This window comes from Notechis scutatus, chromosome 2 (genome assembly GCF_049901735.1).
Source record: "Notechis scutatus isolate UNSWTSFEM ecotype Mainland chromosome 2, rNotScu1.2, whole genome shotgun sequence".
Taxonomy (NCBI): Eukaryota; Metazoa; Chordata; class Lepidosauria; order Squamata; family Elapidae; genus Notechis; species Notechis scutatus.
In genome coordinates, this window is record NC_142010.1 from 253,618,407 (window position 1) to 253,646,140 (window position 27,734).

Sequence of the window (27,734 nt, forward strand, 5' to 3'; positions counted from 1 at the left end):
GTGCCTGATACATCTTTTCACTTCCAACAATTTGGAGGTAGACTTTTGTGTGAATGTTTCCCTTCTAAGAGCATCCTTGCGGCTTTTTCTGTATCAGTGGGGCAGTGTGGCTCCTTCTCCAGGAGAAATCAATAAGCAAACCTGGCTTGTTCCTCGACTTATGACCTCTCACTTAGTGACTCTTTGAAGTTATGACAGACTGCCCCACGAATATTTATGACCTGGTTCCAAAGTTTTGGTGGCTGCCACCCAATCATGTGACTGCATTTGGGGCACTTGGCTGATGACCCACATTTATGGCCATATGCAGCGACCCACAGTCCCACAGTTATGTTTGATGACTTTTCCCAAAAATCAGCATTTACTTCTGATTTTTGGCCCCTAGTGAACAATGGGTTTGCTTAACGACCACCACAAAAAAAAAGGTTGTAAAAAGAGGGGGATCAGGTGGTTCAAATGTCACAACTTATGACCATAATGTCATAAGTCGTTATGTCCATTATAGTCATAAGTCAAGAACTAACTGCAATTCTTTCTTCTTCTCCATCCCTTCCCCTGGAAATCAGAGCAACGCTGAAAAGGAAGAGCCGGGATTCTGACCTACCCAGGTGTGGACATCCTAATGTGCATTTCACACTTTTGAGAATAATACATATATACCTATAACAGGAAGTTTTAACACAGGGAGGGATGGAAGGAATAGATGATGGAGGGGAGAGGGGAGGGAGGGAGAGAGGGAGAAGGAAGGAGGAAGGAATAGATGATGGGAGGGAGAGGGAGAGAGAGAGGGAGGGAGGGAGAGATGGAGGGAGGGAGAGATGGAGGGAGGGATGGAGGGAGGGATGGAAGGAATAGATGATGGAGGGAGAGGGGAGGGAGGGAAGGAGGGAGAGGGAGGAAAAGATGGAGGGAAGGAAGGAAGGAATAGATGATGGAGGAGAGAGAGAGAGAGGAGGGAGAGGGAAGGAAGAAATAAATGATGGAGGAGAGGAAGAGGGAGGGAGAGAGAGTGGGAGGGAGGGGGAAGGAAGAAATAGATGATGGAGGGGAGGGAGAGGGAGGGAGAGGGGGAGGGGAGATGGAGGGAGGGAGGGGGAAGCAAGGAATAGATGATGGAGGGAAGGGAGAGGGAGGGAGGGAGAGATGGAGGGAAGGAAGGAATAGATGATGGAGGGAGGGAGAGAGAGAGGGAGGGAAAGAGGGAAGGAAGGAATAAATAATGGAGGAGAGGAAGAGGAGAGAGGGAGGGGGAGGGAGGGAAGGAAGAAATAGATGATGGAGGGGAGGGAGAGGGAGAGCGCTGTAGTGTAACATCCTATTGACGTCCAAGCAAGCCACTCACATTTTAAGCAAGAATACCCTTCAAAGCCAAGCCACGAGGGGAGTTTACGGCCCACCTGCAGGGGCTTCACAATTTGTTCCACCCCACTAAGATGGGGGAGGGTTGTTGCGAGAACAGAACCCTTTTGTCGAATGTTCTGCCTTTCGCTTAACCGGGTTTAGCATACTGTATTAATCCAACCGGGAACTCAGAAAACGGACTTAATTCAGCACCAGGGACACACACAAACACACATACACACCCCGCAGCCCCAGTTCCAGAACCCGAACCTCCGAACGCGCGTATCTCGTTGCAACGTGTGAATCCAGCGCTCGGCCCATTCCTTCTCGCTCGAGAAGCCTCCCGCCGCCACGGCGGCGGAGGGCGAGCGAAGGAATCTCGCCGAGCGCTTGAGGGCGGGCGCCGGGAAGGAGCCGCCCAGCTCCAAAGCGAAGGGCAAAAGCCGGCCGGAACTCCGCGGCCGGGAGAAGAAGTTGGAGAAGGAGCGGCCGAGGTGGCGGGGAATCCCGTCGGCAAACAGACCGCCCAGGTAAAGAGCCAGGAGCGGCGGCTAATCCTGTCAGGCCGAACTCGGGTGGGGTAGAAAGCCGGTGGGTCGCGATCAGGCTTCCCGCTTTTTTTTTTTTTTGCGAGGCGGCGTCTCCCCGGCTAAGTCTCGAACTATGGCTGGTGCGTTTCCCCGCGGGTTGCTTTCCGTTCCGACGCGCTTTTTTCCCCCCTCCTCCTCCCCAGCCACAACAACCCCCTAAGGTAGGCCGGCGCTCAGAGAGACGAGGCGAAAGCTTTCGGGGCTGAATGGAAATGGGAGGGGTGGGGGGAAACTCCCCAGTTAAAGCCCGGCAGCCGCTTTGCCTCAGAAACCTCGTCGTCTCCTTGTGGGGGAATCGGCGGGAAAGGCAGTGCGCGGGTCTTGGTTGTGGGAACGGAGACGAGAAGCCAGTTTGGGAGTCAAGGGGAGGAAAGGGGGCGGTTTGGTGGGGGCATCGGCGCTATGGGTCTCTTTTGAGGAAGGGGAGAGTGCCAGGAAGGCGGTTAAAATGTCTAGGAAAAAATGTATTTTTCTTCCTGGGTTTCATCTGAAAAGAAAGCACTTCAGTGTTCCATTACAGCTATAGGCTTTGTGGGTGTATGAGTCTGTCTGTCTGTCTGTCTGTCTGTCTATCTATCTATCTATCTATCTATCTATCTATCTATCTATCTATCTATCTATCTATCTATCTATCTATCTATCTATCATCATCATCAATCCATCCATCCATCCATCATATCTATCTATCTATCTATCTATCTATCTATCTATCTATCTATCTATCTATCTATCTATCTATCTATCTATCTATCCATCTGTCCATCTATCCATCTATCCATCATCCATCATCTATCTATCTATCTATCTATCTATCTATCTATCTATCTATCTATCTATCTATCTATCTATCTATCATCTATCAATCTATCTTCTTCATCATCAACATCATCATCAACATCATCCATCCATCCATCCATCCATCCATCCATCCATCCATCCATCCATCCATCCATCCATCCATCCATCCATCCATCCATCCATCCATCCATCTATCTATCTATCTATCTATCTATCTATCTATCTATCTATCTATCTATTGGTGTTAAGGTTTCCTGCTTTCTTCTGGACAGTGAAGGAGTTTTCCCCAACTACTGCATTCCAGCAGGTTCTTTTGACTTCAAATCCTCTAGCCCAGGGGTCTCCAACCTTGGCAACTTTAAGCCTGGCGGTCTCCAACTCCCAGAATGGCTGGGGAGTTCTGGGAGTCGAAATCTGCCAGGCTTAAAGCTGCCAAGACTGGAGACCCCTGGGCTAGCCTACAGCTCTGAAATTTACTGGTGGTCTCCTATCCAAGAGCTAACTAAGTTTGCCCTGCCCAACTTTCAAATCTAGGTTACTTTTTCATTCAGATGGATATGACAGAGAAAAGGGTGACTTCAGGGCCTCTGTCTCAGTTTTGCAGGAAGAAGCCAAAGACAAACCACTGCAAATCTTGTCAAGAAAACTTAAAGGTCTTGAAGATGGCAGCCTTGTAACCTCACTAACCTAGTTACCAGACCCACTGAACAGTTTGCAAATAATTTCATAAAATGTAGACATCCGATCTTGGATGAGGTAGATCTTTGGCTAAGTCATGAAAGACAATGTGTTGTTTTCCTACCCTAAAAGCTGGGAACTTACAACTTGATGCCCTCCAGCTGCACTGAGATTGAAACTCCAAATTTTCAGGATTAGGCCAAGCCTATTTTAATTTCTGGAAGATATTCTCTAAACAGATCTGAAGGACACCAGGCCAAGAAAGACTAGATTAGATGAATAGTTTAGGACTAAGGGAACCCAGCCTTTGCTTGGGATAATTCCTAAACGGTGTTAATTATTGCATATAAACTGCCTCAACCACTTTGGGGATATCATAGGATTAAATAAATATATTTTGTTGATGTCCTGAGGTTGCCTCCCAACACTGAAACTTCCTGGAGTTAAACCTAGACGCAGATTTCAATCACAGTAATATGACAGCTGTTTTTTTAAAGAACCATGATATATTAAGAAACTAGCTGATACCCGTGCTTCACTATGAAACTATGTTGTTGGGCTTAGTTTTTGTGGAGGAAAATAAGAAAAAAACAATTGTGCCTCTGCCTACCAGCATCCATCGGTATTCATCTGGCTAGCGTCCTGTCAGTGTGTGAGAGAGTTGAGGGCTGTTTGGAAACTGAAACAGGATTTGCTGTGTGAGCAAGAAGGAGACAGCAAGGAGCCTGGGCGTGGCTTAGCTCAACTGTTCTGTACTAAAGCTGCTTGGTGCTGTGAAAAACTGAAATGCTTCCCCTCTGCTTGTGTTTTGCATTTGTAACAGATTTCTTTTCAGATGGGGAAAGGGAGTAGAACTCCTTAGCATCAGAGCGTGTTAATAATAATATATGAAATCAGTGTTGGGATTCAAATTTTTTTACTACAGGTTCTGTGGGCGTAGTGAGCGTGGCAGGGGAAGGATACTGTAAAATCTCCAGTTAGAGGTGGTATTTGCCAGTACTTTGAACTACTCAAAATTTCTGCTTCCAGTTCTCCAGAAATGGTCAGAACCTGATGAATACCACCTCTGTACGAAATACTAATGCTCTGATGGTCATTTTGAAAAATATTTTCTTAGTGAGCACCTAGAAGCCAAGAGGAACATACGTGCCAAATTTCAAGTTTGTAGGCTTTACGGTTCTGGAGATTTTGTAATGATGTGTGAGTGGTATTTTGTTTTTATATAGATAGATTTACAAGCCCCTAAACATCTCAATAGCCCTACAGACACAGGTGTATTGAAGATGTGGTGCCATATCTAGATTCAATCCCCTCCATCCTGGCTCAGCAATATGTCACTAACTTGATACAAATCTATATTTTTCATCCACGCTGCAGAGAAGAATGCTAACCTGATCTTTTTTGTGGTGTAGAAATAGAATGCTGTGCAATTTTTCCATCTGGTATCCTCTATGAAGCTTCAGCCCTAATTTTCTCTCTTTTCGCTATTACTCTCTTATCTGTGCTGCCTCTCTCTGACCCCAAATTTTCTGCTTCTATCTGAAATATTGCGAGTCTCTGCTGCTGCTGTTCTTTATATTCTTTTGCACAATTGGGAAAGTTTGTTAGCAAGTGGCTCTGTGCTTTTCTCATCTTTTGGATCAGAGGTGGTATTCAGCGCAGTGGTGGGATTCAATTTATTTTTACTACCAGTACTGTGGGCATGGCTTGGTGGGTGTGGCAGGGGAAGGATACAGTAAAATCTCCAGTCAGAGGTGGTATGTGCCAGTTCACCGAACTACTCAAAATTTCTGCTACTGGTTCTCCAGAACTGGTCAGAACCTGGTGAATACCACCTTTGACCAGTTCTGTAGAACCAGTAGTGGAAATTTTCAGTAGTTCGGAGAACCAGTAAATGCCACTTCTGACTGGAGATTTTACAGTATCCTTCCCCTGCCATGCCCACCAAGCCACGCCTACAGAACTGGTAGTAAAAAATAATTTGAATTCCACCACTGTTTTGGATGTTGGTTGTTGAAATCTCACATTGTGGAAACATCTCAAGGGGAGGGAGCACATAGGAAGACTGGTGGCTCAGAAAGAACCCAAGGACTTTGGTTGCAAAAAGTCTTAGGTTCAGCCAACAGAGAGGAAAAAAGCTGATTTTAGGGATTCCTTGCCAATTAGTATGAGTGAGAGATGAATAGAAGTTTTCTGTTGTTCAGTGACTAAGTCATGTCCAATTCTTCAAAACTTATGGATCACAACATGTCAGCCACCCCTGCACCTCTACCACTCTTTCCCAGAGTTTGTCTGATTTCATGTTCATTGCATCAATGACCCTATAACCATCTCATCCTCTGCCATCCCCTTCTCCTTTTGCCTTCCATCTTTCCCAACTTTGGTGCCTTCTCCAACGAGTCATTTCTTCTCATTTGGTGGCCAGAGTATTTGAGCTTCAGCTTCAGTATCCGTCCTTCCAAAGAACCATCAGGGTTGACTCCCTTTAGGATTGACTCACCTCTTCGTCTTGCAGTCCAAGTGACTCTTAAGAAACTTCTCCAACACCACAATTCGAAAGCATCGATTCTTTGCTGCTCAGCCTTCCTTATGGTCCAACTATCACAGCCATTCATTATACTGGGGAAAACCATAGATTTAACTCTAGAATAAAAAGCTTATCGGTCTTTTTTTAAAAATTGATTTTGTGCCATCAAATCATTGTTGATTCTTAGCAATTACACAGGTAGATGTTCTCCATCTTGGATCTAACCCTAAGATAATAGGTCTTCTTTCAGGTCTTAGAATAGAATGAGCTGGAAGGGACCTTGGAGGTCTTCTAGTCCAGCCCCTTGCTCAAGCAGGAGAACCTATACTATTTTAGATAAGTGACTGTCTAGAGACTCTTCTTAAAAACATCCAGATGGAGAACATCTACCTGTGTAATTGCTAAGAATCAACAATGATTTGATGGCACAAAATCATTTTTTTAAAAAAGACTGATAAGCTTTTTATTCTAGAGTTAAATCTATGGTTTTCCCCAGTATAATGAATGGCTGTGATAGTTGGACCATAAGGAAGGCTGAGCAGCAAAGAATCGATGCTTTCGAATTGTGGTGTTGGAGAAGTTTCTTAAGAGTCACTTGGACTGCAAGACGAAGAGGTGAGTCAATCCTAAAGGATTGCTCAAGCAGGAGAACCTATACTATTTTAGATAAGTGACTGTCTAGAGACTCTTCTTAAAAACATCCAGTGATGGAGCACCGATGATTTCTGAAGGCAAGCTGTTCCATTGGTTAATGGTCCTTACTGTTAGGAAGTCTCTCCTTCGTTCCAATCATTGTTCCTTGCCCTGCCTTCTGGTGCTTTGGAGAATAATTTGAGCCCCTCTTCTTTGTGGCAGACCCTCAAATACTGGAATGCTGCTATCATGTCACCCCTAATTCTTCTGTTCCTTAGATGAGCCAAACCCAAATCCTGCAGTCATTCTTTGTATGTTTTGGTCTCCAGGCCTTTGATCATCTTAGTTGCTCTTCTCTGAACTTTTCAAGTCTCCCAAGATGCAATCTTGCCATTGTAATTGTGCCCATCCATTTTGCTCTTGCTCGTCCTCTTCTTCTCATTCCTTCCACCACTACCTGCATTAGAGCCTTGTTTTTGTTTTACTGTGTGTGTCCTGAAATATATCAACCAGAACTATGTGCAAAATGATGGCACAAGTGGGAGAAAACAAATGAAGGGCAACTTCCACACAATTCCTGGCCATATCCATGTAACCCCAACAACACTGACGAAGTTCTCCGTTCTCCATGTTGCTAGATAGCAGGTCCTTCAAATACAAACCTGTTAAGCCTGGATTCCCCAACAGGTGTTAAGGAAAACAAACTAAACAGAACGTGCAGCGAAGTCAGATAGGAAGACAGGTAAATGTGTGAGATAAGTTTTCTAGTTAACACGCAGTAAAAATACAGATACGCTTGTGCTATCAAAAATATAGTTTATTCCATTTAAGAATTATAGCATAGTCAAATAAACGGTCCATTAGTCATATATCAATTTCAGTCAAATCTTGTCGGGGATACTCTATTTGCAAAGTCCGTGTTGAATAGCCAATGTCAGTACACTTACAATAAATCAGTCCAATCTTTATTTTCTCTCCGTTGAGAAAAATCAACACTCCTTCTTCTCTCCCCGTTTCAGCAAGAACGCAGTCATCAATCCATCCAGTAATTAGGGATCAGTAAGCCAGAGAGAGAGAGCTGCAATTGCCTCGCTTCTTATATAGTGCTTTTACAACCACACCCTTAATTACATTCTTGAAGTTAAAGTTACACACACTTTAACTAACAAACCATGATACCATATTTATTATTTTTACCCAAAACAGTTAGGGTAAACAATGTTATCCCTAACATTACCTACAAAAATGTAGCTGGATGGCACTCTGCCAGCATTTTGTTTCCCCAAGGCACTGCTTTAAATATGTATCTGGGTTCTGAGAACCTCCCCCTTGGATCAAAGTCCATTGTCTATCACTACCGGTAGTAGGGCAAGGAGAATGTATTTCCTGGGACATTGCTTTTAACTAGGTCATTATAGGTTTTATGATAATCTTGGATTAGAAATTAGGGCTGTGTAGTTCTCCTCCTGCTAGGGCTTTACTTGCTAGTTCAGGGATGTTAAACTCTGTTTCATGGAGGGCCGCATCAAGATTGTGTTTGACCTCAGGGGGCCGAGGTGGACATTGCTAGGGTGGGTGTGGCCAGTTCAACATCACTCATGTCAGGGGTGCCTGTGGTGGCTCCCAAGCACTCTGCCAGTGAAAACAGGCTCCCGAGCTCTGTTTTTGACTGCAATAGCTTCCTGCAACCCTCTGCCGCTGAAAACGGAGCTCGGGAGGGATACCTGCAGCCCTCCCAACCTCCATTTTAGGCTGCGACGGTTTCCTGCAAACCTCTGCCAGCGAAAATGGAGCTTGGGAGGGCCGCTGCCCTCCTGAACTCCATTTTTGCTAGCAGAGTCACCGTGAGTCAGTCCTTTGCTGTTTCCAGGGTGGCCCCATGGGCCAGATCTAAGCCCCGTGGGCTGGATTGGGCCTGCGGGCCTTGAGTTTGACACCCCTGTCCTAGTTGCTGCTTAGCTGTACACTGAATTATCACAAAATTCTCATAGGGTGCCTTCATTCTAGCCGCATGCTTTCCTTTGATCTGATTTAATGCACCTTTTCTTTAGTTTGTACAAATGCTCCTGAAATTTCTCGTGCTTGAGAAATTAGTGTGTGGCAATAGCCTAATGCAGTGTTTGTTTGTTTTTTTAAAAAAAACCTTACTTTTCCTGTTTTTAAAAATTACGGCGGACCTCAAAGGAGCTTTGCATGGTTTATACTGATCAAGATTTGTCATATGAAAAATGAAAAGTGATACATTTGTGCACTATTTTTTGAATTATATAAAAATAATAACAATCCCATTCAATATTAACATAAATTTTTTTTAATGAAAAACCCAAGAGTTTTTGACAAGAAAAAAATGAGAAGAGTGGCATTGTTTTCAATTTTTGCAAATATCTTCAATATTTTGCAGGACTCTGAGAGGGATTTAAATGACTCCCCGGGAGTCCTTGGACAAACAATTTAAGTAACATTCCTCTAATAATAAATGTGTGGATGCAAACGATCAAAACACCGGGTTTCTCTTCAAAAGAGGGGTAGATTGCATCCTCGTATTCTTTGAATTATTTCTCTCTTTCCTCGTTCTTTCAGTCTGAAGATTTCCAAGGTATTTAAAGAATTAAGGCTGTGCAAATCCTTCAAAAGAGATGTCTTCAAACACAGAGGGCCATGTGTGAAGCACCTCTTTTTGAATCCTTTAAGAAAGAGAATCTTCTTCAAGATTTGTAGAGCTGCTTTGAACACTTTCCTTGGTTCTTATTGTAAGCACCTCTCAAATTTCATTCTTTTGAAATAGCTGCAGACATTGAAATAGTTGCTAGCCATTGTTTGCGTTTGTTGCACAAATGGGACCTGTAGCAAAATGTTGCACTATATTTGGGTGGTTTACAATAACTTAAAAATGCAACATAGAAAACATGACTATGTTTGACATGAACATATCAATACAATCCCAAGGCATGGCAACCATCAAAAATATGAGCCAGTTTCCAAGCATCCGAATTTCCAAGTGGGCCACCATGTCATTGTGACTGATTTTATTATCTTTTTTCCAGCAGATGTTAAATAAATGCCGTAGTGCAGGGGTGTCAAACTTGATTTCTTCTTCTTCTTTTTATTATTATTATTTTATTTATTTCAAAAATACATATTCATTTACATTTTAACAGTACTGTGTCAAGCGTTACATATATTTACAATTCTTTTCCGTATCGAGACTTGCTTCTCATATATGCAACTATTTCCCATATCTCATAAAACTCAGGTTCCTCTTTACCTTTCAGTTTCTTCGTAAGCCTATCCATCTCAGCAATCAAGTATTTTCTTTATTACCATGTTCTCGGAGGGTACCTCATCTACTTTCCAGCTCTCGGCATAAGCAATTCTTGCCGGTGTTATTATGTGTTGTATGGCGTATTGGGTATGTTTCTTTAAATTTTCTTTAATCACCCCCAATAAAAACGTTTCTGGTTCAAATCCGATATCATACCCTGTAATTTCTTGTATCCATTTCCTCAATTTTTCCCAGTATTTTTTAGCTTTGGGGCATTGCCACCACATATGATTGTATGTTCAAACTGGATGTCTTTAAGGGCCAGATCACCATTGTAGTTCTCCAGCCCAGCCAGTGGCACTTTGCTGGTTAAAATGGGGTGTGGGTGGCTTCCCTTAGCCCCCTCCCCCATGCCTAATTTTGGCTGGCAAAGTACTGCAAGAGGCTGTCCAGGGCAAAAATGGGGCACAGGGGGGCCGCACGCAGTCCCCCCCATGCTCCGTTTTGGCTGCCAGAGGCACCGCAGGCCAGTCCTTTGCTATTTTCAGGCTGGCCCTATGGGCCAAATCTAGGCACCCCACAGGCCACATCCGGACCACGTGCCTTGAGTTTGACACCCCTGCCATAGTGGCTAAGCCAACGTCAGAGATACTAAGTGAATGTAGCAGTTGTTAAGCAAACTTATATACCCAATGGCTGTCTTTTGGAAGCAAATACTGATTTCCAGCCAAAAAAAAGAGTCATAAATAGTAGTTACATGACAGCGGGACACACTGCAAACAGCTATAAAACTGGGCTGGTTGCTAAACACTCCAAATGCAATCATGTGACCATGGAAAGGAAGCAGTCAGAACTTTGAAACCAGATCATAAATGTCTATGGAGATTGTCAGTCCTCCAGGTTGTGGTTGTCTCAAAGGCACTTTTTCAAGAGGCAATTGGACTTTCTTTTTTTTTCTTTGAAGATGTTTTGCTTCTCATCCAAGAAGCTTCTTCAGCTCTGACTGGATGGTGGGGAATGGAAGGATTTATGTTCCTTGCAGACAGCTGGCCATTTGCATCCTTTTAGAGAGTTGTTGAGGCCACTTGGAGGTTTGTCTGTTTTCCTCAGGGTCCCCTGGGTCGTGCAAATGGGTGTGGAGCAGAGGTGGTATTCAGCAGGTTCTGACCAGTTCTGGAGAACCAGCCTCCCCCTCCCACCCCCCCTTCCCCCCACCCCCCCCCCCCCCCCCCCCCAAAACCAAAAAAACCCCCCCCCCCCCCCCCCCCCCCCCCCCCCCCCCCCCCCCCCCCCCCCCCCCCCCCCCCCCCAAGTGGAAATTTTGAGTAGTTCAGAGAACTGGCAAATCCCACTTCTGACTGGAGATTTTACAGTATCCTTCCCCTGCCACACCCACCAAGCCATGCCCACAGAACCGGTAGTAAAAAAAATTGAATCCCACCACTGGTGTGGAGCCTTCTTGGAACTGCTGAAAGGACTGTGTTGTGGAGCTGTGTTTTCTGCAGGATGTTTTCTGCCCTTCACTGTTGAATCCAGGCACAAGCTGTTGGAGATGAGTTTGTGTTGTTTCCATCTCAAACTGAAACACAAATGCTTCCTGTAGTCTGCAATTTTTTTCTGGAAATCCGTTCATACTCCTGCGCCATTCAAAGGGTGTTCATCCCAAAATGCATAGCTAAATGTCTATGGCAGGGGTCCCCAAACTTTAAGACTTGTGGACTTCGATCCCAGACTGGACTTTCTGATTTATTCCTTTGAAGATGTTTTGCTTCTCATCCAAGAAGCTTCTTCAGCTCTGACTGCATGTTGGGGAATGGAATGGATGAGAAGCAAAATGTCTTCGAAGGAAAAAAAAAATCAAGAAAGTTGCCTCTTGAAAAAGCACCTTTGGGACAATGGGATCCTTCCATTCCCCACCATCCAGTCAGAGCTGAAGAAGCTTCTTGGATGAGAAGCAAAACATCTTCAAAGAAAAAACAAGAAAGTCCAATTGCCTCTTGAAAAAGTACCTTTGAGACAACCACGACCTGGAGGACTGACAATCTCCATAGACATTTTAGCTGTGGGAGGTCTGTTGTAACTGAGAATCCAACCGGAAATCAAGGACTAACTGTAATTAAAACCCAAATCAACAGTGAAACTCACTTTATCCTTAAACTATGGCTAGGATTATTCCAGGATGCTAAGGCCTGCTCATAATCTTCAGGATATGAGCGATGCATAAACAGCTGGAATACAAGGCGTGGCAAGAAAAGCCCAGGCGGGGAGTGGGCCAACATGGTGCAATTTATGTGCATGGCACATTTTTAACAAGGGTGGGACTTTGATGGCACCGTCGCAGCTGCTACCTTGATGGTTTTAACCACAGACTCTGGACATCTTCTGGGTGAGGCTAAGCCAGAGGATAAATGTCAGTAAACTTGTAAAAGACAGGCTGAATTCAGCCCTTAATAGCCTCTTGTAAAACATGACACACGGCTTACTTAAGGCTTAATGGCACAGCTGCAGAAGTAGAATTGGCATATCCAACTCTGCTGAGAGGGATGCGAAAGCCTCAGGTGTTAGGACTCCGACATGCACCCCCATTCAAACCATAAGTCTCTAGCCGCATCTCTCAAAGAAAAAATGGCTGATTTCCTGACGTGCCAACTCCTAATAAAGCAGAAAATATGAGAATTGTTTTTAAGGCTAAACAATAGGCCTGGCAGCACCAATTCTATATATTTCTGCAAACATGCATTTCCTTTGTAATCCTAGGCTCACGGATAGAGCCAGTTTGGTTTAGTGCAGGGCTGTCAAACTCCTGGTCCATGGGCCGGATGCGTCACATGCTTGGCCACGCCCACGCCCGTTTTAGTGAAGGGGGGGAAGTCATGATATGTCACGTGACGCCGCCATGATAACATGAGTTTGACACCCCTGGTTTAGTGGTTAAGGCACCAGGCTGGAAGGCAGGAGACCATGAGTTCAAGTCCCGCCTTAGCCATGAAAGGCAACTGGGTATCTTTGGGCCAGTCACTCTGTCTCTCTCTCTCTCTCTCAGCTCAGCCCACCTCACTGGGTTGTTGTGGGGAAAATTGGAGAAGGAAGGCATTCTGGATATGTGTGCTGCCTTGAGCTATTTATAAAATTAATATACACAAATATAAATATATAAATTAGGAAATATATTCTGTTTGAAACAGATATATTAAGTTGAGCATTTGCCTCCTCTGGCCCTGAAAAACTTATCTCTCTTCTGGAGCAACTTCTCATTTTAAAATACAAGCAGGGGTGGGCTGCTGGGGTTGGCAGGGGTTCGGTAAGCCCCTAGCTAAGATTCTGTGCAGTTCAGAGAACCCCCAAATCCCACTCCTGGCTGGCCTTGCCCCACCCACCCCGCTCCTCCCAGGAGTCCCTAAGTGGCCCATTTGGATGCAAGGAAGTACAAGTGCGCGTGGAGGCTCAGGGAGGGTGAAAAACAGGCCTCCCGGAAGTTCAGGAAGGCCGGAAATGGGCCTGTTTCCAGCCTCCAGAGAACATCCAGAGCCCAGGGAGGCCATTTTCACCCTCACGGTGGTTTGAGGAAAACCTCCAGAGCCTGGGGAGGGCAAACACCGCCCCCCCCGCTGCCGCCATGGTGCAGGAGGCCGACTAGGCCACACCCACTATGGCCACGCCCACCCAGCAACCGGGCAGAGAACCCCTTGCGGAAATTTTTGAAGCCCACCCCTGAATACAACCCCCTCTCAGGGTTATTTAGATGGCAGAAATCATTTCACAGTAGTGATCTACATCATCACGAGGCTGTCAGGACTCCAACAAATCCACCCCGATTCAAATCATAAGTCTCTAGCCGCATCTCAGAGAAAATAAAATTGATTTATTAGAAGTGGCCTTATTGGTGTTAGCTGGGTGCAGCTGATACTAAAATACACCATTCATTTCCCCCTTAACTCCGATCATCCCCCCACACCCTGGGTGTGTATTCTCCAATGGGACACATCCATCCCCAAGAGTCATCAATCATGCTCTCCAGTAATTTTCTTGCATTCCGACAACTTTGGGCTGCCAGCATGATTATCTAGGCACTTAAGGAATGCACTGTTTTCCCCCAGTCCCTTTTTCTGGCAGTTAAAAAGACCAAAGGGGCATCTTTTTAGTTGACAGAGGCATCACTATGGCACTTTAAGGCTGAATCCACGCAGCATAAATTACCATATAATATTTAAGGGTGGAAATCTTCCTAGCTTTTCCAGTTCATTTGTGATCCAACCACATGCTGTCATTTCTATCATCAAAGAAGAATAGCAAACAGAGTCACCCTATAGTAAACCTGGGCCATTTTATAGCTGCTAAGGACTTCACAATGGCTTTAAATGTTGAAGGAGAAGAAGGTTCCTGAAGAATTTGTCATCTGAGGCAGCGTCTTTTCCCCTAATAACAGAGCTGGCCCTTTTATCTGGCAGGAATAATATGACCTACCACATTCCAAACATGGTTTCCTTTGACATACTTTCTTCTGGCAGCCTAATGCTTCTTGAGCTACTTTATTTCAGGTAGACTTCACCTAATAGTGCTTTGAAAAGGAAGCCTACTGAACAGGTAGTTCAATATATATATTGAACATGTGTGTGTATGTGTGTGTGAATGTATGTGTGTGTGTGTGTATGTATATTATACACAGACACACACAATATAAATATATATTTTATATATACACACAAAATATATAAATACATATTTTAAACATATAGGCTACCTGTTCAATAAACGCACTCACTCAAATGTATGTATGTGTGTATATGTATACGTGTGTGTGTGTGTGTGTGTGTGTGTGTACCAGTGGTGGGATTCAATTTTTTTTACTACTGGTTCTCTGGGCATGGCTTGGTGAGCATGGTGTGACTTGGTGGGTGTGGTTTGGTTGGCGTGGCAGGGGAAGGTTACTGCAAAATCCCCATTCCCTCCCCACCCCACGAACCTGCTTTCCAGCTCCTTTCTCCTGTGCAGGGCAACCAAAGAAGACTCAGACCATCAGCTGGAACTCGGGAGGCAGAGAATAGATGGGGGCAGGGCCAGTCAGAGGTGGTATTTCCTGGTTCTCCGAACTACTCAAAATTTCTGCTACTGGTTCTCCAGAACTGATCAGAACCTGCTGAACACCATCTCTGGTATGTACACATGCTACCTGTTCAAATATATGTGTGTGTGTGTGTGTGTGTGTGTGTGTGTATGTGTATATGTATATGTATACACAGACGAACACAATACAGAAGCCTGATGATGGCAGATGAGATTCTGCCGAAACGTTGCTACAACTTTAAAAGCACAACTATAATGACGTGGGAAAATACCCGAACAAAGCTGAATACCATACATGTAAGTACCATGAAAACTTAAGAAAAAAATATATATATATATATATATATATATATATATATATATATATATATATATATATATATATATATATATATATATATTTGGTTATTTGGGTTTTCTCCACGTAAAATTGGAAGTATCTAGGCTTGTGTCTTCGGCTTTGTGCTTCTCAGAGCTGAAGACACAAGCCTGAAGATGATGAATGAGACTTCATCGAAATGTTGCCTAGATACTTCCAATTTTACGCGGGAGAAAACCCGAATAACCAAAGATCCACATACAAATACCCGCGAGAATCTCAGAAAATTATATATATATATATATATGGTATTCGGCTTGGTTCGGGTATTTTCCCACGTCATTGTAGTTGTTCTTTTAAAGTTGTAGCAACGTTTCAGCAGAATCTCATCTGCCATCATCAGGCTTCTGTATTGTGTCCGTCTGTGGGTCAGACTTTTACAGTGGTTTCAGATTTAAATTTGGGGCAACCTATTGCTGTGCCAGAATGGTTTTTTCTTCATCCTGATTGGTTGGGAGTCTTGGTCTGTGTTTATTGGTCTCGGAGTTTGCTGTGTTCTGCTTGATTGGTGTCTCTAATATCTTCTGTCTGTTTTTTGGCTCTTTTTGTATCTTGATTGGCTGGCAGCATTGTGTTACTTTATTGGAGGCCTTTAGTGCAGCTTGGCTTCGGGTAAATGGACGGCTATCATTAGTTAGGAAGCTGGGTTTCATCTGGGTGCCTGGTTGGGGTGTGTTTGAGCTGGAGGTATCAGGGGGGATCTGTTTGTGCCCAGGTGTTTGCCTGGCTTGTGGTGTGGAGATTTTTTTGTTTGTGAGTGCAGGCTTCCAAATGATTGACAGCCTGGTGGAATCATCTCTTCTATTCATGCTTTCTGGTCTTTTTCAATCTCTATGGCTTCTCTGATGACTCTGTGGCTAGGGTTTTCCATAGTGGCCAGGGTTTTGGTGCCATTGAAGTTGATGCTATGACCTGTGGCTTCCATGTGTTGGACTAGTGAGGAAGTGTGTTCCAGCTTTTTGACTGCATTTGTGTGTTCATCCAGGCGGGTGCTTATTCTTCTATTGGTCTGTCCAATGTATGTGGCTGGGCATGATGCACAGGGGACTTCGTATATGCCTTGGTTTTCCAGGTCAATTTTATCTTTGGGGTTGCTAAGGATGGCTGCTATTTTTCTGTCTGTTTTGAAGGCAGTCCTGATGTGATGTCTGTGTAGTACCTTACTAATTTTGTCTGTAGTACCTCTTATCTATAAATTTCCATCCTGCCCTCAGACATTCAAAAGACATAGTCAAATATTTTCCATCCCAGTTCATGCAAAGCTAATAAAATTGCCAAACAGTTGTTTCATTCAGGGGTAGAGTGGATATTTGCTAACTCTTGACAATAGGCCTGATAATATTACTCCAACAGACTTGTATAGTGACCTGCTTTTGTTGGAGAGAATATAATTTTATTTTAGCCACATGGATATCTTGCCACTGTCTACAGGCAGTCCTCTACTTACAACCACAATTGACCCCAGAATTTTTGTGGCTAAGCAGGACAGTTGTTCTAGTGAGTTTTGCCCATTTCACGACCTTTCTTGACAAAGCTGGTAAGCCAGTCGCTGCAGTTGTTATGTTAGAAACGCAGTCATTAAGTGAAACTGGCTTCCCTATTGACTTCACTTGTCGGATGGTCGCAAAAGAGGATCACATGACCCTGGGACACTGCAGACATACCTGCCAATTGTCAAGCACCTGGATTTTGATCATGTGACCATTACATGATCAATTACAGCACCACCAAAGGGGAAAAAACGGTGTTGAAAGAATTATCCTTCTGGGTTCAGTTCCAAGTGGGGAAAAACACACTGGAAACATGAAGGCTGTTTGGAAAGATGGTTTAATGGAGGACCAGGACCACATGGCTTGGAACTCCAGAGTGAAAAGGACGATCCCATGCTTCAAGATGTTGGGTGAAGGAAAAGAAGGGCCAAGTTGTTGAGACTCCCTTAGTTTTATACCCTCTGTTGGGCCCCACCGTAGTGCTTCCTGTTCCTGTGTAAGAAACGTATCCCACTGGCTGTCAGACTCCTAGGGGCGGGGGTCTTAGCTAACTTTGTAGCCTTTGTCTGGACCACATGGCTTCACCTGAGTGCTGGCTGATGCAATCTTCCCAGGCCAGGTGGTGAGATGGGCAGAGGCCTTTGTTATGTAGAATACTGTGGCCCAGGCCTTAATGTCCCGCCCATTAACAAAGGTGGGAATGAGCTTCTGCTTCTGAGGTGAGTTTCTGCTTCTCTTTTTAGGGGAAATATTCTGCCTTTTAAATATTTCCCAGGATATTTCATTTTTCTAGGAGAGGGGGTGGATGCTAACTTCCTACCATAGTATGTTAAGAAGCAAAACAATATTTTTAAAGAAACTTGTGCTTGTCTTTCGGCTTCACATACAATCCAGGACATTGTTAGCAAATAAATTAATGGCTCTGTAGCAGTTTGTTTCAAAGTAATCCTGGCCTGGCCAGAGAGGGAGAAGCAAACCTTAAAAGTAAATGTCTTCTTAGAAGGTAAGAAAGGATGGATGTGACACAACTTGCCTGTTTGTTTTCTAGTAAAATAATAATAATTAGCCGTGTTTGCCATAGCTGCAGTCATTACGACAAGCAGTTTAACATGCTCTTTTCATTCCAGATGTAGACATTCACCAACAAGGTTGAAGGCATCGGGCGTTTACTGAACCTTCACTAGTATATAGAGCAGTGATGGCCATTTCGGCACTGAGTGTTCAAAGTGAATGCGCACGCGTGTGTGCAACCCCCCAAAATGCAATACGCATATGTTCCCTGTGCATGCACCCAGGGGTGGGATTCAATTTTTTTAACAACCGGTTCTGTGGTCGTAGCTTAGTTGGTGGCCGTGGCTTGGTGGTCATGTGACTGGCTGGGCGTGGCCAACTCAACATCACTCACATTGAGACACGCATCTCCTCGCCTGGCCTCTCGTGACTTTGGGGATGCTGCAATAGTTGTAAGTGTGAAAAATGGTTATAAGTCACTTTTTTCAGTGCCATTGTAACTTTGAATGGTCATTCCACACAAGCAAAGTACCAGCAAAGGAGGGGAAAAAAAACTCCAGAGACGTTCCAGAGACAGGAAGTTTAGTCCTGCCAAGAATGTAATAAGGGTTAATGGAGAGGCAGTTTCTGTAAGCAACACCAGAATGTTTCCTTCCTGCTTTCCTTACAGGATTAGGCCAGTAATTTCTTCTAATAACCGGTTCTCTGAACTGCTTAGAATGTTAACAACCGGTTCTAGCGAATAGGTGCGAACCTATAGAATCCCACCCCTGCAAGCACCCCCCATACATATGCCCCACCCCCCATGCATATATGCATGTCCCCTGCATATCCCGCATGCATGTCAGAGACCCAAAGACCAGCTGGCCAGTGGGAGGCATGCGCGCATGCGCATCAGAGCCGAGCTGGGGCGATGGCTCGCGTGCCCGCAAAGAGGGCTCTGTGTGCCATCTGTGGCACGCGGGTCATAGGTTCACCATCACGGATATAGAGTATTTCTTTATTTGTATCCCATTTTTATTGTTTTTACAAACAGCTCAAGGCGGCAAACATATCCATTGTATTTTTCTCTTCTTTATTTTCCCCACAACAACAACTCTGTGTGGTGGGTTGGACTGAGAGTGATTGACTGAAGGTCACCTTGTTGGCTTTTATTTTATTTTATTTTATTTATTTAATTTTGTCAAGCGATTACACTGTAAGATAACAGGTATAAGTATAAACATAGTTATGAATACATGAAATGGATACATATAAGAAAAATAAAAAGAAACAATAGGACAGGGACGGTAGGCACGTTGGTGCGCTTATGCACGCCCCCTACAGACCTCTGAGGAAAGGGGTGAGGTCAATAGTAGAAAGTCTAAGGTTAAAGTTTTTGGGGTTTGGGGAAGAAACCACAGAGTCATGTAGAGTATTCCAGACATTGACCACTCTGTCTAAACATTATGTCTAAACATTCTCAACATAAAACATAAAATTCAAAACATTGTCAAAGATCCATCTCAACCTGGAACTATTTGAACTATTACCATCTGGCAAATGGTACAGAATAATAAAAACAAGGACAAATAGGCTGAAAAACAGCTTCTATCCCAGGGCAGGAGCTCTTTTGAATTCTGCTGTATAGTGCAGTGTTGGTGCGGTGTCAGTGATTTTTGGTTCAATGTGTGGAGGGTGAAGGATGTGTGTTTGTGTTTATTTTCATGGTCATGATGTGCACTGAAGATGGTGTTTGATTTCATCGTATGAGATGCAATGACAATAAAGTAAACTAACTAAAGCAGGACTAGAATTCACTGTCTCCTGCTTTCAAGTCTGGGCTCTTAACCACTAGATTGAACTGGTTCTACTACCCTGTTTCTCCAACAATATGGCCTCCCCCAATAGGAAGTCCCAGCATGTTTTATAGGCATGAAATGAAATTAAGACCCTCCCCCCAAATTAAGGCCTATATTAAAACATGCGAAATGGGGGGAATGGTGGGGGGGGCTTGCCGTTAGGAAGTACTTTTGTTGCACACCTGGATATGGTGCTGCCTGCGTTGACCCCAATACGAAGTGCCCCACCAACGCCGAGGTCAACATCCAAGCTGTTGCCACCCGCCCGCCTGTAGATGCAAGGGGGGGGGGGGAATTGTCACCCCCGAAAAGACGACCTAGCCATTTTTTCGGGGCTCAAAAAAAAATAAGACCCGGCCTTATTATATGAGAAACACGGTATGTACTTTCATCACTTCCTAGGGTGCTATTTTAAACGTGACTGTTGTTATTTAGATTTAGGTCACAGCGAAAGAAAAATACCAAGTAGGTGTTGCTCCTTAACTTCTTATCAGAAGTCATTTGCAAGAATGTTGTTGGGTGTGACTTCTACTTTTGGCAACTGCCACCATCAATGTAGATGATAAATTATTGTCCCTGCTAAAGCATGTGTGTGTGTGTGTGTGTTTGTGTGTGTAAAAGATACCAAAATCCCCAGAACATTTTATTAAGTCATGCGGGTGAGTTATTTTTCCAATTAACAACAGATCTTTTTCATTCTGAGAGTAACAACTGAACATGACAATAATCCTCTTTCATTGCTTCAAATGAAGCACTTAGGTTAAGACTAATAAGTGTAGGTTGCATCCTGATTCCTGGATTAAATAAACACAGACCCGATAATCAGGGACAAAATAAATGATGGCTGTTGCAAGCTTCAGGTAGTTTTTCGTTTCCCAGGTCTTAGGGAAAACAGAAATGCATTGTTTTGGTCAAGGGTTCATTAGGTTAACAATATTTTTTTTTATTTATTTTAGGTGCAGTGGTTTTATTGTTTCAGTATGTTTTAATTTTTTTAAAAAATGTTGAGTATTTGTACAAACCCAAAACCAAAATATAAACTTGATAATAAATATTTTTTATAAACCATCATCATAATTCAATTGATGAATGAAATGATGGATGAAATGATTTTAAGGAGTTGAATTACCAAAATACTTCCTGCGGATCAATCAACACACTTCAATCATTTGGCTCTAAAAGAACACAAGCCAAAAACTAATAAAAATAATAATACAGTAACAATACTACTACATCTATCACTTCAATAACAAGTTCTATTAACACTTCAATAATTCTTCAATAACTCTTCTTACATTTATTTGCCAACCATCTCACCACAAGGTAACTCTTAATCTGCAAATGCTTTTTTTTAAAAACGATGAGTATTCAATAAATTCATGAATATTAGAATAATAGAATAACAGAGTTGGAAGGAACCTTGGAGGTCTTCTGATCCAACCTCCACATACCATTCCAGACAAGCGGTTATCTAATCTCTTCTTAAAAGCCACCAGTGATGGAGCAACCACAACTTCTTCTTTTTTAAAAAAGAAATTTTATTAATTTTCAATAAACAAACATAGACAAACAAAACACAAAACATGAAAACATAAAATATCTTTTTGGAAAGCAGCTTAGTCCCGGGTTACATCTTTTTGTACAGACATAAATTCAAATTCATGCTCACTTTTATATACCATTTCATATCTTATTTACCATTCTATATTTTTTATATAGCTTCTCCCCTCTTTTCACTCTCTTAATTCTGTTTTATTTATTTCATCTCAATTTAAATCATTATACTTATATCCTTTGTCTGTTCTGTTTCAGCTGTCTATTATCTTTTCTCATTAACACAAAATTTCTCCTGTAATCACTGATTGGAGTATGACGCCTTTATATCTTTCCCCTAAATTTAACACTTAAAATAATACATAATTTTCATTCTGATTCTGCGTAGTACATTCTAAAGCTACGTACTATATTTTAAAATAAGAAAAAATTATAAGTTTATAATATAATTAAAACAATAATCCATAGCAATTAAACTCTATCATTAAAATTAATATTCATTTAAGTCTTAAACATTTTACACATTCCTTTTCAAATAGGTATCATGCTTCTATGGGCACACTTATAAATTTTGCTTAATTACTTCCAATTACTTCCTCCCCATTTCACTTATATTTTAAAGTATTATTACTTATGAGAAACTACTTATGAGGAGCAACCACAACTTCTGAAGGCAAGCCGTTCCACTGGTTAATTGTTTTTTTAGTATTTAGTATTTATTTGATTTGTCAATCACTTACAAGATACAGGTATAAGAATAAATATAGTTTTGAATACATGAGATAGATACTTATAAGAAAAATAAAAAACAATAGGACAGGGATGGTAGGCACGATTGGTGCGCTTATGCACGCCCCCTACAGGCCTCTTAGAAAGGGGGTGAGGTCAATAGTAGACAGTCTAAGGTTAAAGTTTTTGGGGTTTGGGGAAGAAACCACAGAGTCAGGTAGAGCATTCCAAACATTGGCCACTCTGTTGCTGAAGTCGTATTTCCTGCAATCAAGGTTGGTGCGGTTAACCTTGAGTTTGTATCTATTGTGTGCTCTTGTATTGTTATAATTGAAGCTGAAGTATTCATTTGCAGGTAGGACATTGCAATATATGATTTTATATACTATATTTAAATCGGACTGGAGGCGGCATAGTTCTAGGTTTTCTAGGTCTAGATTTTCAAGTCTGGTGGCATAAGGTATTCTGCAATGAGTAGAGGAGTGGAGAACTCTTCTTGTGAAATATTTCTGGACTTTTTCAATTGTGTTAATATCAGATACATGATATGGGTTCCAGACTGATGAGCTGTATTCAAGTATAGGTCTAGCAAATGTTTTGTATGCTCTAGTTAGTAGTGTGATATTACCAGAGAAGAAGCTACGTAGGATTAGTTTAACAACTCTTAATGCCTTTTTGGCTATGTAGTTACAGTGGGCTCTAGCACTTAGATCATTTGAGATGAGTACTCCAAGGTCCTTGACAAAGTTTGGATCGTCAACAAGGTCTTGACTATTTAGCTTGTATTTTATTTTCTGATTTTTTTCTGCCAATATGTAAGACTTCTGTAAAGCCTTTGATTCAGTGGTACACAACAAACTACAACTAAAACTAAAATCTTATGGTATCTCTGGACACCTACATAACTGGATGGAAGCATTCCTGTCAAACAGACAACAAATAGTCAAAATCGGGAGCGTACTATCAAATCCAGTACCTGTCAATAGTGGTGTTCCCCAAGGCAGTGTTTTAGGACCAACTTTCTTCATACTCTACATAAAAGACCTCTGTGATCATATTAAGAGCAACTGCGTTCTCTTCGCTGATGATGTAAAGCTATTCAACACCACAGACAATACTACTGCACTCCAAAAAGACCTTGACTATGTATCGGAATGGTCAATCAAGTGGCAACTTCAAATCTCAACAAATAAATCTTAGGAAATTTCTTATTAGTTTTAGATTGCTCCTCTCCTTGATTAGTTTCCATCCACTGTTTGTTGTTGTTATCTTGCCTTCCAGTGCTTTGGAAAATAGGATGACCCTCTCTTCTTTGTGGCAGCCCCATAAATATTGGAATGCTATCATGTTAACCCTAGTCCTTCATTTTACTAGACTAGACAAACGCAGTTCCTGCAGCCATTCTTGATACGTTTTAGCCTCTAGCCCAGTGGTGGGATTCAACCAGTTCTGTGGGCATGGCTTGGTGGGCGTGGCAGGGGAAGGATACTGTAAAATCCCCATTTCTACCCTACTCCAGGGGAAGGATATACTGCAAAATCTCCATTCCCTCCCCACCCCACTAACCTGCTTTCCAGTTCCCTTCTCCGGTGCAGGGCAACCAAAGAAGACCCAGCCAATCAGCTGGGACTCTGGAGGCAGACAATAGATGGGGGCGGGGCCAGTCAGAGGGATTTGCTGGTTCTCTGAACTCCTCAAAATGTCCACTACCGGTTCTCCAGAACTGGTCAGAACCTGCTGAATACCACCTCTGCTCCAGCCCCCTAACCATCTTTGTTGCTCTTCTCTGCACTCTTTCCAAAGTCTCTGCATCTTTTTTATAATACGGTGACCAAAACTGGATGCAGTATTCTAAGTGTGGTTTTACTAAAACTTTATAAAGCCGTACTAATACTTTGCATCTTGATTCTATCCCCCTGTTAATGCAACCTAGGGTTCTGTTGGGTTTTTTTGGCTGCTGCCACACATTGCTGGTTCGTATTTAAGTGATTGTCCCCTAGGACTCCATGATCCTCTCCCAGTTACTACTATAGAGCAAGGTACCACATATACTGTACTGTGCATTTGATTTTTTGTTTGATTTCCTTTTCCCTCCCACAATGAGATATTCACAATCCAGCCTGTGCCAGCCAGCAATCTCATATACCCACCCCAACAGCACTACAAGCCAGGTGAGGAAGGGATCTAGCCCACACGTGGCAGAGTTTATCTCCCCAAGGCCTCTGAACACTTGCTCAGGATTGTAGCCAAGCAAACTGCATGTTTCATCCAACATTAGTTGCATTACTGGTATCCCAAAAAACTTGAGTATCCCCAGATTAAATGATCACAGACAACTGGGCTACTACATTAAATAATAGCAATTTGCATTGGAGGATAATAAAAACAAGGACCAATAGGCTGAAAAACAGCTTCTATCCTAGGGCAGTAACTCTATTGAATTCTACTTTATAGTGCAATATTGATGCAATGTCGGGTTTTCAATTCAATGTATAGAATGTAAAGGATGTGTGTTTGTGGTTATTTTCAGTCATAATATATACTGAAGATGGTATTTATTTTCATTGTACGAGGTGCAATGACAATAAAGTAAACTAAACTATTTTAAAAATGTATTTAAACATATTATAAGGAAACATTTACTAGGACTATGCAATCTGGTGATGTTAGTTCCATTTATAAATGACATCTTTGTATTTTAAAGATAAATGTTTAATAATGTTGTCTTTAGAACAGAATAGAAATGCTATTGATTTAGCTATCTGACCATATCTAACATTGTCTTTAAAATGTGCATTTAAATGCTGGAAGCCAAAGGTTTTGTAAATTTTTGTGACACAATCAGATTTCACATCTGTGTTGTTTTCTGATCCATTGGCCAAATAAATTGCTCTTTTCCCCTAGATTGTATAATAGCTAGCGAGGCCCCTGCTGAATTCACTTCAACTGGGTTTTACAATAAAGATGGTTTTATAATCATGAACCGAATCTTAGGATAGCTTATATGTCAGTCCAGTTGCCAATGTGTGTTTGCTGTTCTAATTCAGAATATGGTGCCGTATGACCAGTTTTTAAAATTCTGCTTGGACCTTTCTCTGGTCAGTATCTGTAGCTGACTAGATTGGCAGCTTAATCTGATAGGATGCTTCAGACAGGGCCAGGCCATGTAATTTAGACAACTCTGTCCTTCAACAAAAGCAAATGGTTCACCAATACTTTCCTTCTTACCAGGTTTGACTTCTTCAGTTCGTATCTTAAGTCATCTATTAAGCTTATTCGCTCAGCTTAATAGTAGGACTGGCCATCAAAGTTAATAAACTGAAGATGATACTTTTTATTTAACTCTGAGAAACAACCGGAAGACAAAAGGAAGGTGTTGTTATTTGAGGCCTATCATGGTCCTAAGCCAGAGTTCAATGGATGATACATGCCCTTGAATGCCAGCTCTTAATTTGATGGTCAGCAATGTAACAGGAAGATTAGAATAGTTCAGAGACATCTGGAAGGTCATATATTTGTCAGCCCCGAACCCATCTTGAATCAGATTTGGAACACTGACAATATTGTTCACTCCTTTCCTAAACGTTTTATAGGATAAATCAACTCAAGGACTTGGGAGTTCAACTAGGAAAGTACTTTTCTTTACTAATTCAGAATGTACAAGTAGTCCTTGACTTAATGACCATTCTAAGTTACGACAGCTCTGAAAAAGTAACTTATGACTTTTTCATAAAACAGTGACTTAGCATTGTTTTTTATACTTGCGACATTACAGTATCTCCCTGGTCACATGATCAAAATTTGGGTGCTTGGCAGCTGGAATGCATTTATGATGGTTGCAGTGTCCCAAAAATCATCTTTTGTGACCTTCTGACAAGCAAAGTCAACGAGGAAGCCAGGTTTATTTAACAATCATGTTACTAAGCTAACATCTGCAGTGATTCACTTAACAACTTGTGGCCAGAAAGGTCGCAAAACTCACTCAACAAATGTTTCAACAGAAATGTTGGGCTCAGTTGTGGTTATAAGCAGAGGTGGTATTCAGCAGGTTCTGACCAGTTCTGAAGAACCGGCAGCAGAAATTTTGAGTAGTTCGGAGAACCGGCAAATACCACCTCTGACTGGCTCCACCCCCAACTAGTCTGTGCCTCCCGAGTCCCAGCTGATTGGCTGGGTCTTCTTGGGTTGCCCTGCACAGGAGAACAGAGCTGGAAAGCAGGTTAGTGACATGGGGAGGGAATGGGATTTTGCAGTAACCTTCCCCTGGAATGGGATGAGAATGGAGAGTTTATAGTATCCTTCCCCTGCCACGCTACCAAGCCACGCCACCAAGCCACGCCACTAAGCCACTCCCACATAACCAGTAGTAAAAAAATTTGAATCCCACCACTGGTTGTAAGTCAAAGGCTACCTTTACTCTATTTTACCATGCTCTGAACCAGTCTGTTCTTCTCCTGTTGTGTCACGCGTTTCTTCAGCGTTTCTTTATTTGGTCTCCTGATTGGAATCTGAGCCTTTGTCACGTGTAGGTTTTTTTAATTATTACATTCATCTGTGGTCTTTCGTTACAGATTATCTCCAAACTTGGATAATGTCTACCGCTTTAGAGGTGACACATCATCTGGGAGAGAACACAAAGACAGCAGAACCTTTCCTCTTTTGTGGATTTACCTTGTCTGAGATTATTGAAGAAACAGAATATATTAAAACGGTACAGATTTTTTTTTATGAACATGCAACAAAACCAGATCCACTGGTCTATGCTAAATGTCTGGGATGGACAGTCCAAGATCTCAAGGAATGTTGGCTTAGTTATTTAAGATCCTTTTAATTGTCGGTGATAAAGCAATATTCTGGATAAAACATGTGAAGTGAGTTGTGTGTGTGTGTGTGTCTGTGTGTGTGTGTGTGTACACACACACACACACACGCACGCACACAAGACTCAGTTCATGTGTTTTATCCATAACAGTGCTTTAGCAATAATAATTAATGATAGCCACACACATACATATTGACTTGCATATTATGTCTAGATCAAAAATATTAGAAGCTTGGAAATCAAGTCCAACCAGGAAGAAGGATATGTTTAGCCTTGAGAATTAATAACTGAGGGAGGGAAATATAATCTTGTCCTTTATTGTCCAGAATGCAGGATACAGAATAATTATTTGAAGTTACAGGAAGACTGGTTGAATATTAAAAAGCAAACAGAGGACAACGGACAGTGGCGCAGTTTTCTAGAAGAGATCATTAATGCATGTCTTCAAACAGAGCCTAGATAGTGATTTCTCATGGAGTTTAAATTTGGATTCCTGCTGTTAGCAAAAGAAACTTTTCAGTTCTATTTGTTTAATTTTAATTAAAAAAACATTTAAAGAATAAAATGAATGGCCACAGAAAAAGAAAAAGAAGATGGAAGATATATGGAAAATATATGGAAAATAAAGTATCAGTAAATAAACAGATAATTTACAATTGCCATAATATTTAAAAAACATTACTGGTAGTCCTCGATTTACAAACACAATTGAGCCCCTAATTTCTGTTGTTAAGTGAGACATTTGTGAAGTGAATTTTGACCCATTTTATGACCTTTCTTGCCACAGTTGTTAAGTGAATCACTGTAGCCAATAGGTTAGTTTTAAGTGTGAAAAATAGTCATACGTCACATTTTTCAGTGCCACTGTAACTTTGAATGGTCACTAAATGAACTGTTGTAAGTCGAGGACTACCTGTTTTCCTGGTTTGTTTTACGTTATTTATCAACATTAAAACAGGCTTCTTGGTGCTTTCTTTACATCAGACATTTTCCCCTTAAAAACCATAACCATTTC

At 42.2% G+C, this 27,734-nt stretch overlaps 1 protein-coding gene across 2 annotated transcripts in view; it reads left to right on the forward strand.

Moving 5' to 3' along the window:
* The first annotated feature begins 1,752 nt into the window (after positions 1–1,752).
* CCDC68 (coiled-coil domain containing 68) overlaps positions 1,753–27,734 on the forward strand; it is a 53,769-nt gene continuing 27,787 nt past the window's right edge. The window contains exons 1-3 of one of the 2 annotated variants that reach the window (XM_087958624.1): positions 1,758–1,871; positions 23,831–23,936; positions 26,469–26,608. In XM_087958624.1, the coding sequence (XP_087814750.1) occupies positions 26,489–26,608 (120 nt within the window). In that variant the 5' untranslated portion in view covers positions 1,758–1,871; positions 23,831–23,936; positions 26,469–26,488. Of the gene's footprint in view, positions 1,872–23,830; positions 23,937–26,468; positions 26,609–27,734 lie in introns of both variants that reach the window. The other variant, XM_087958623.1, reaches the window with a different exon arrangement.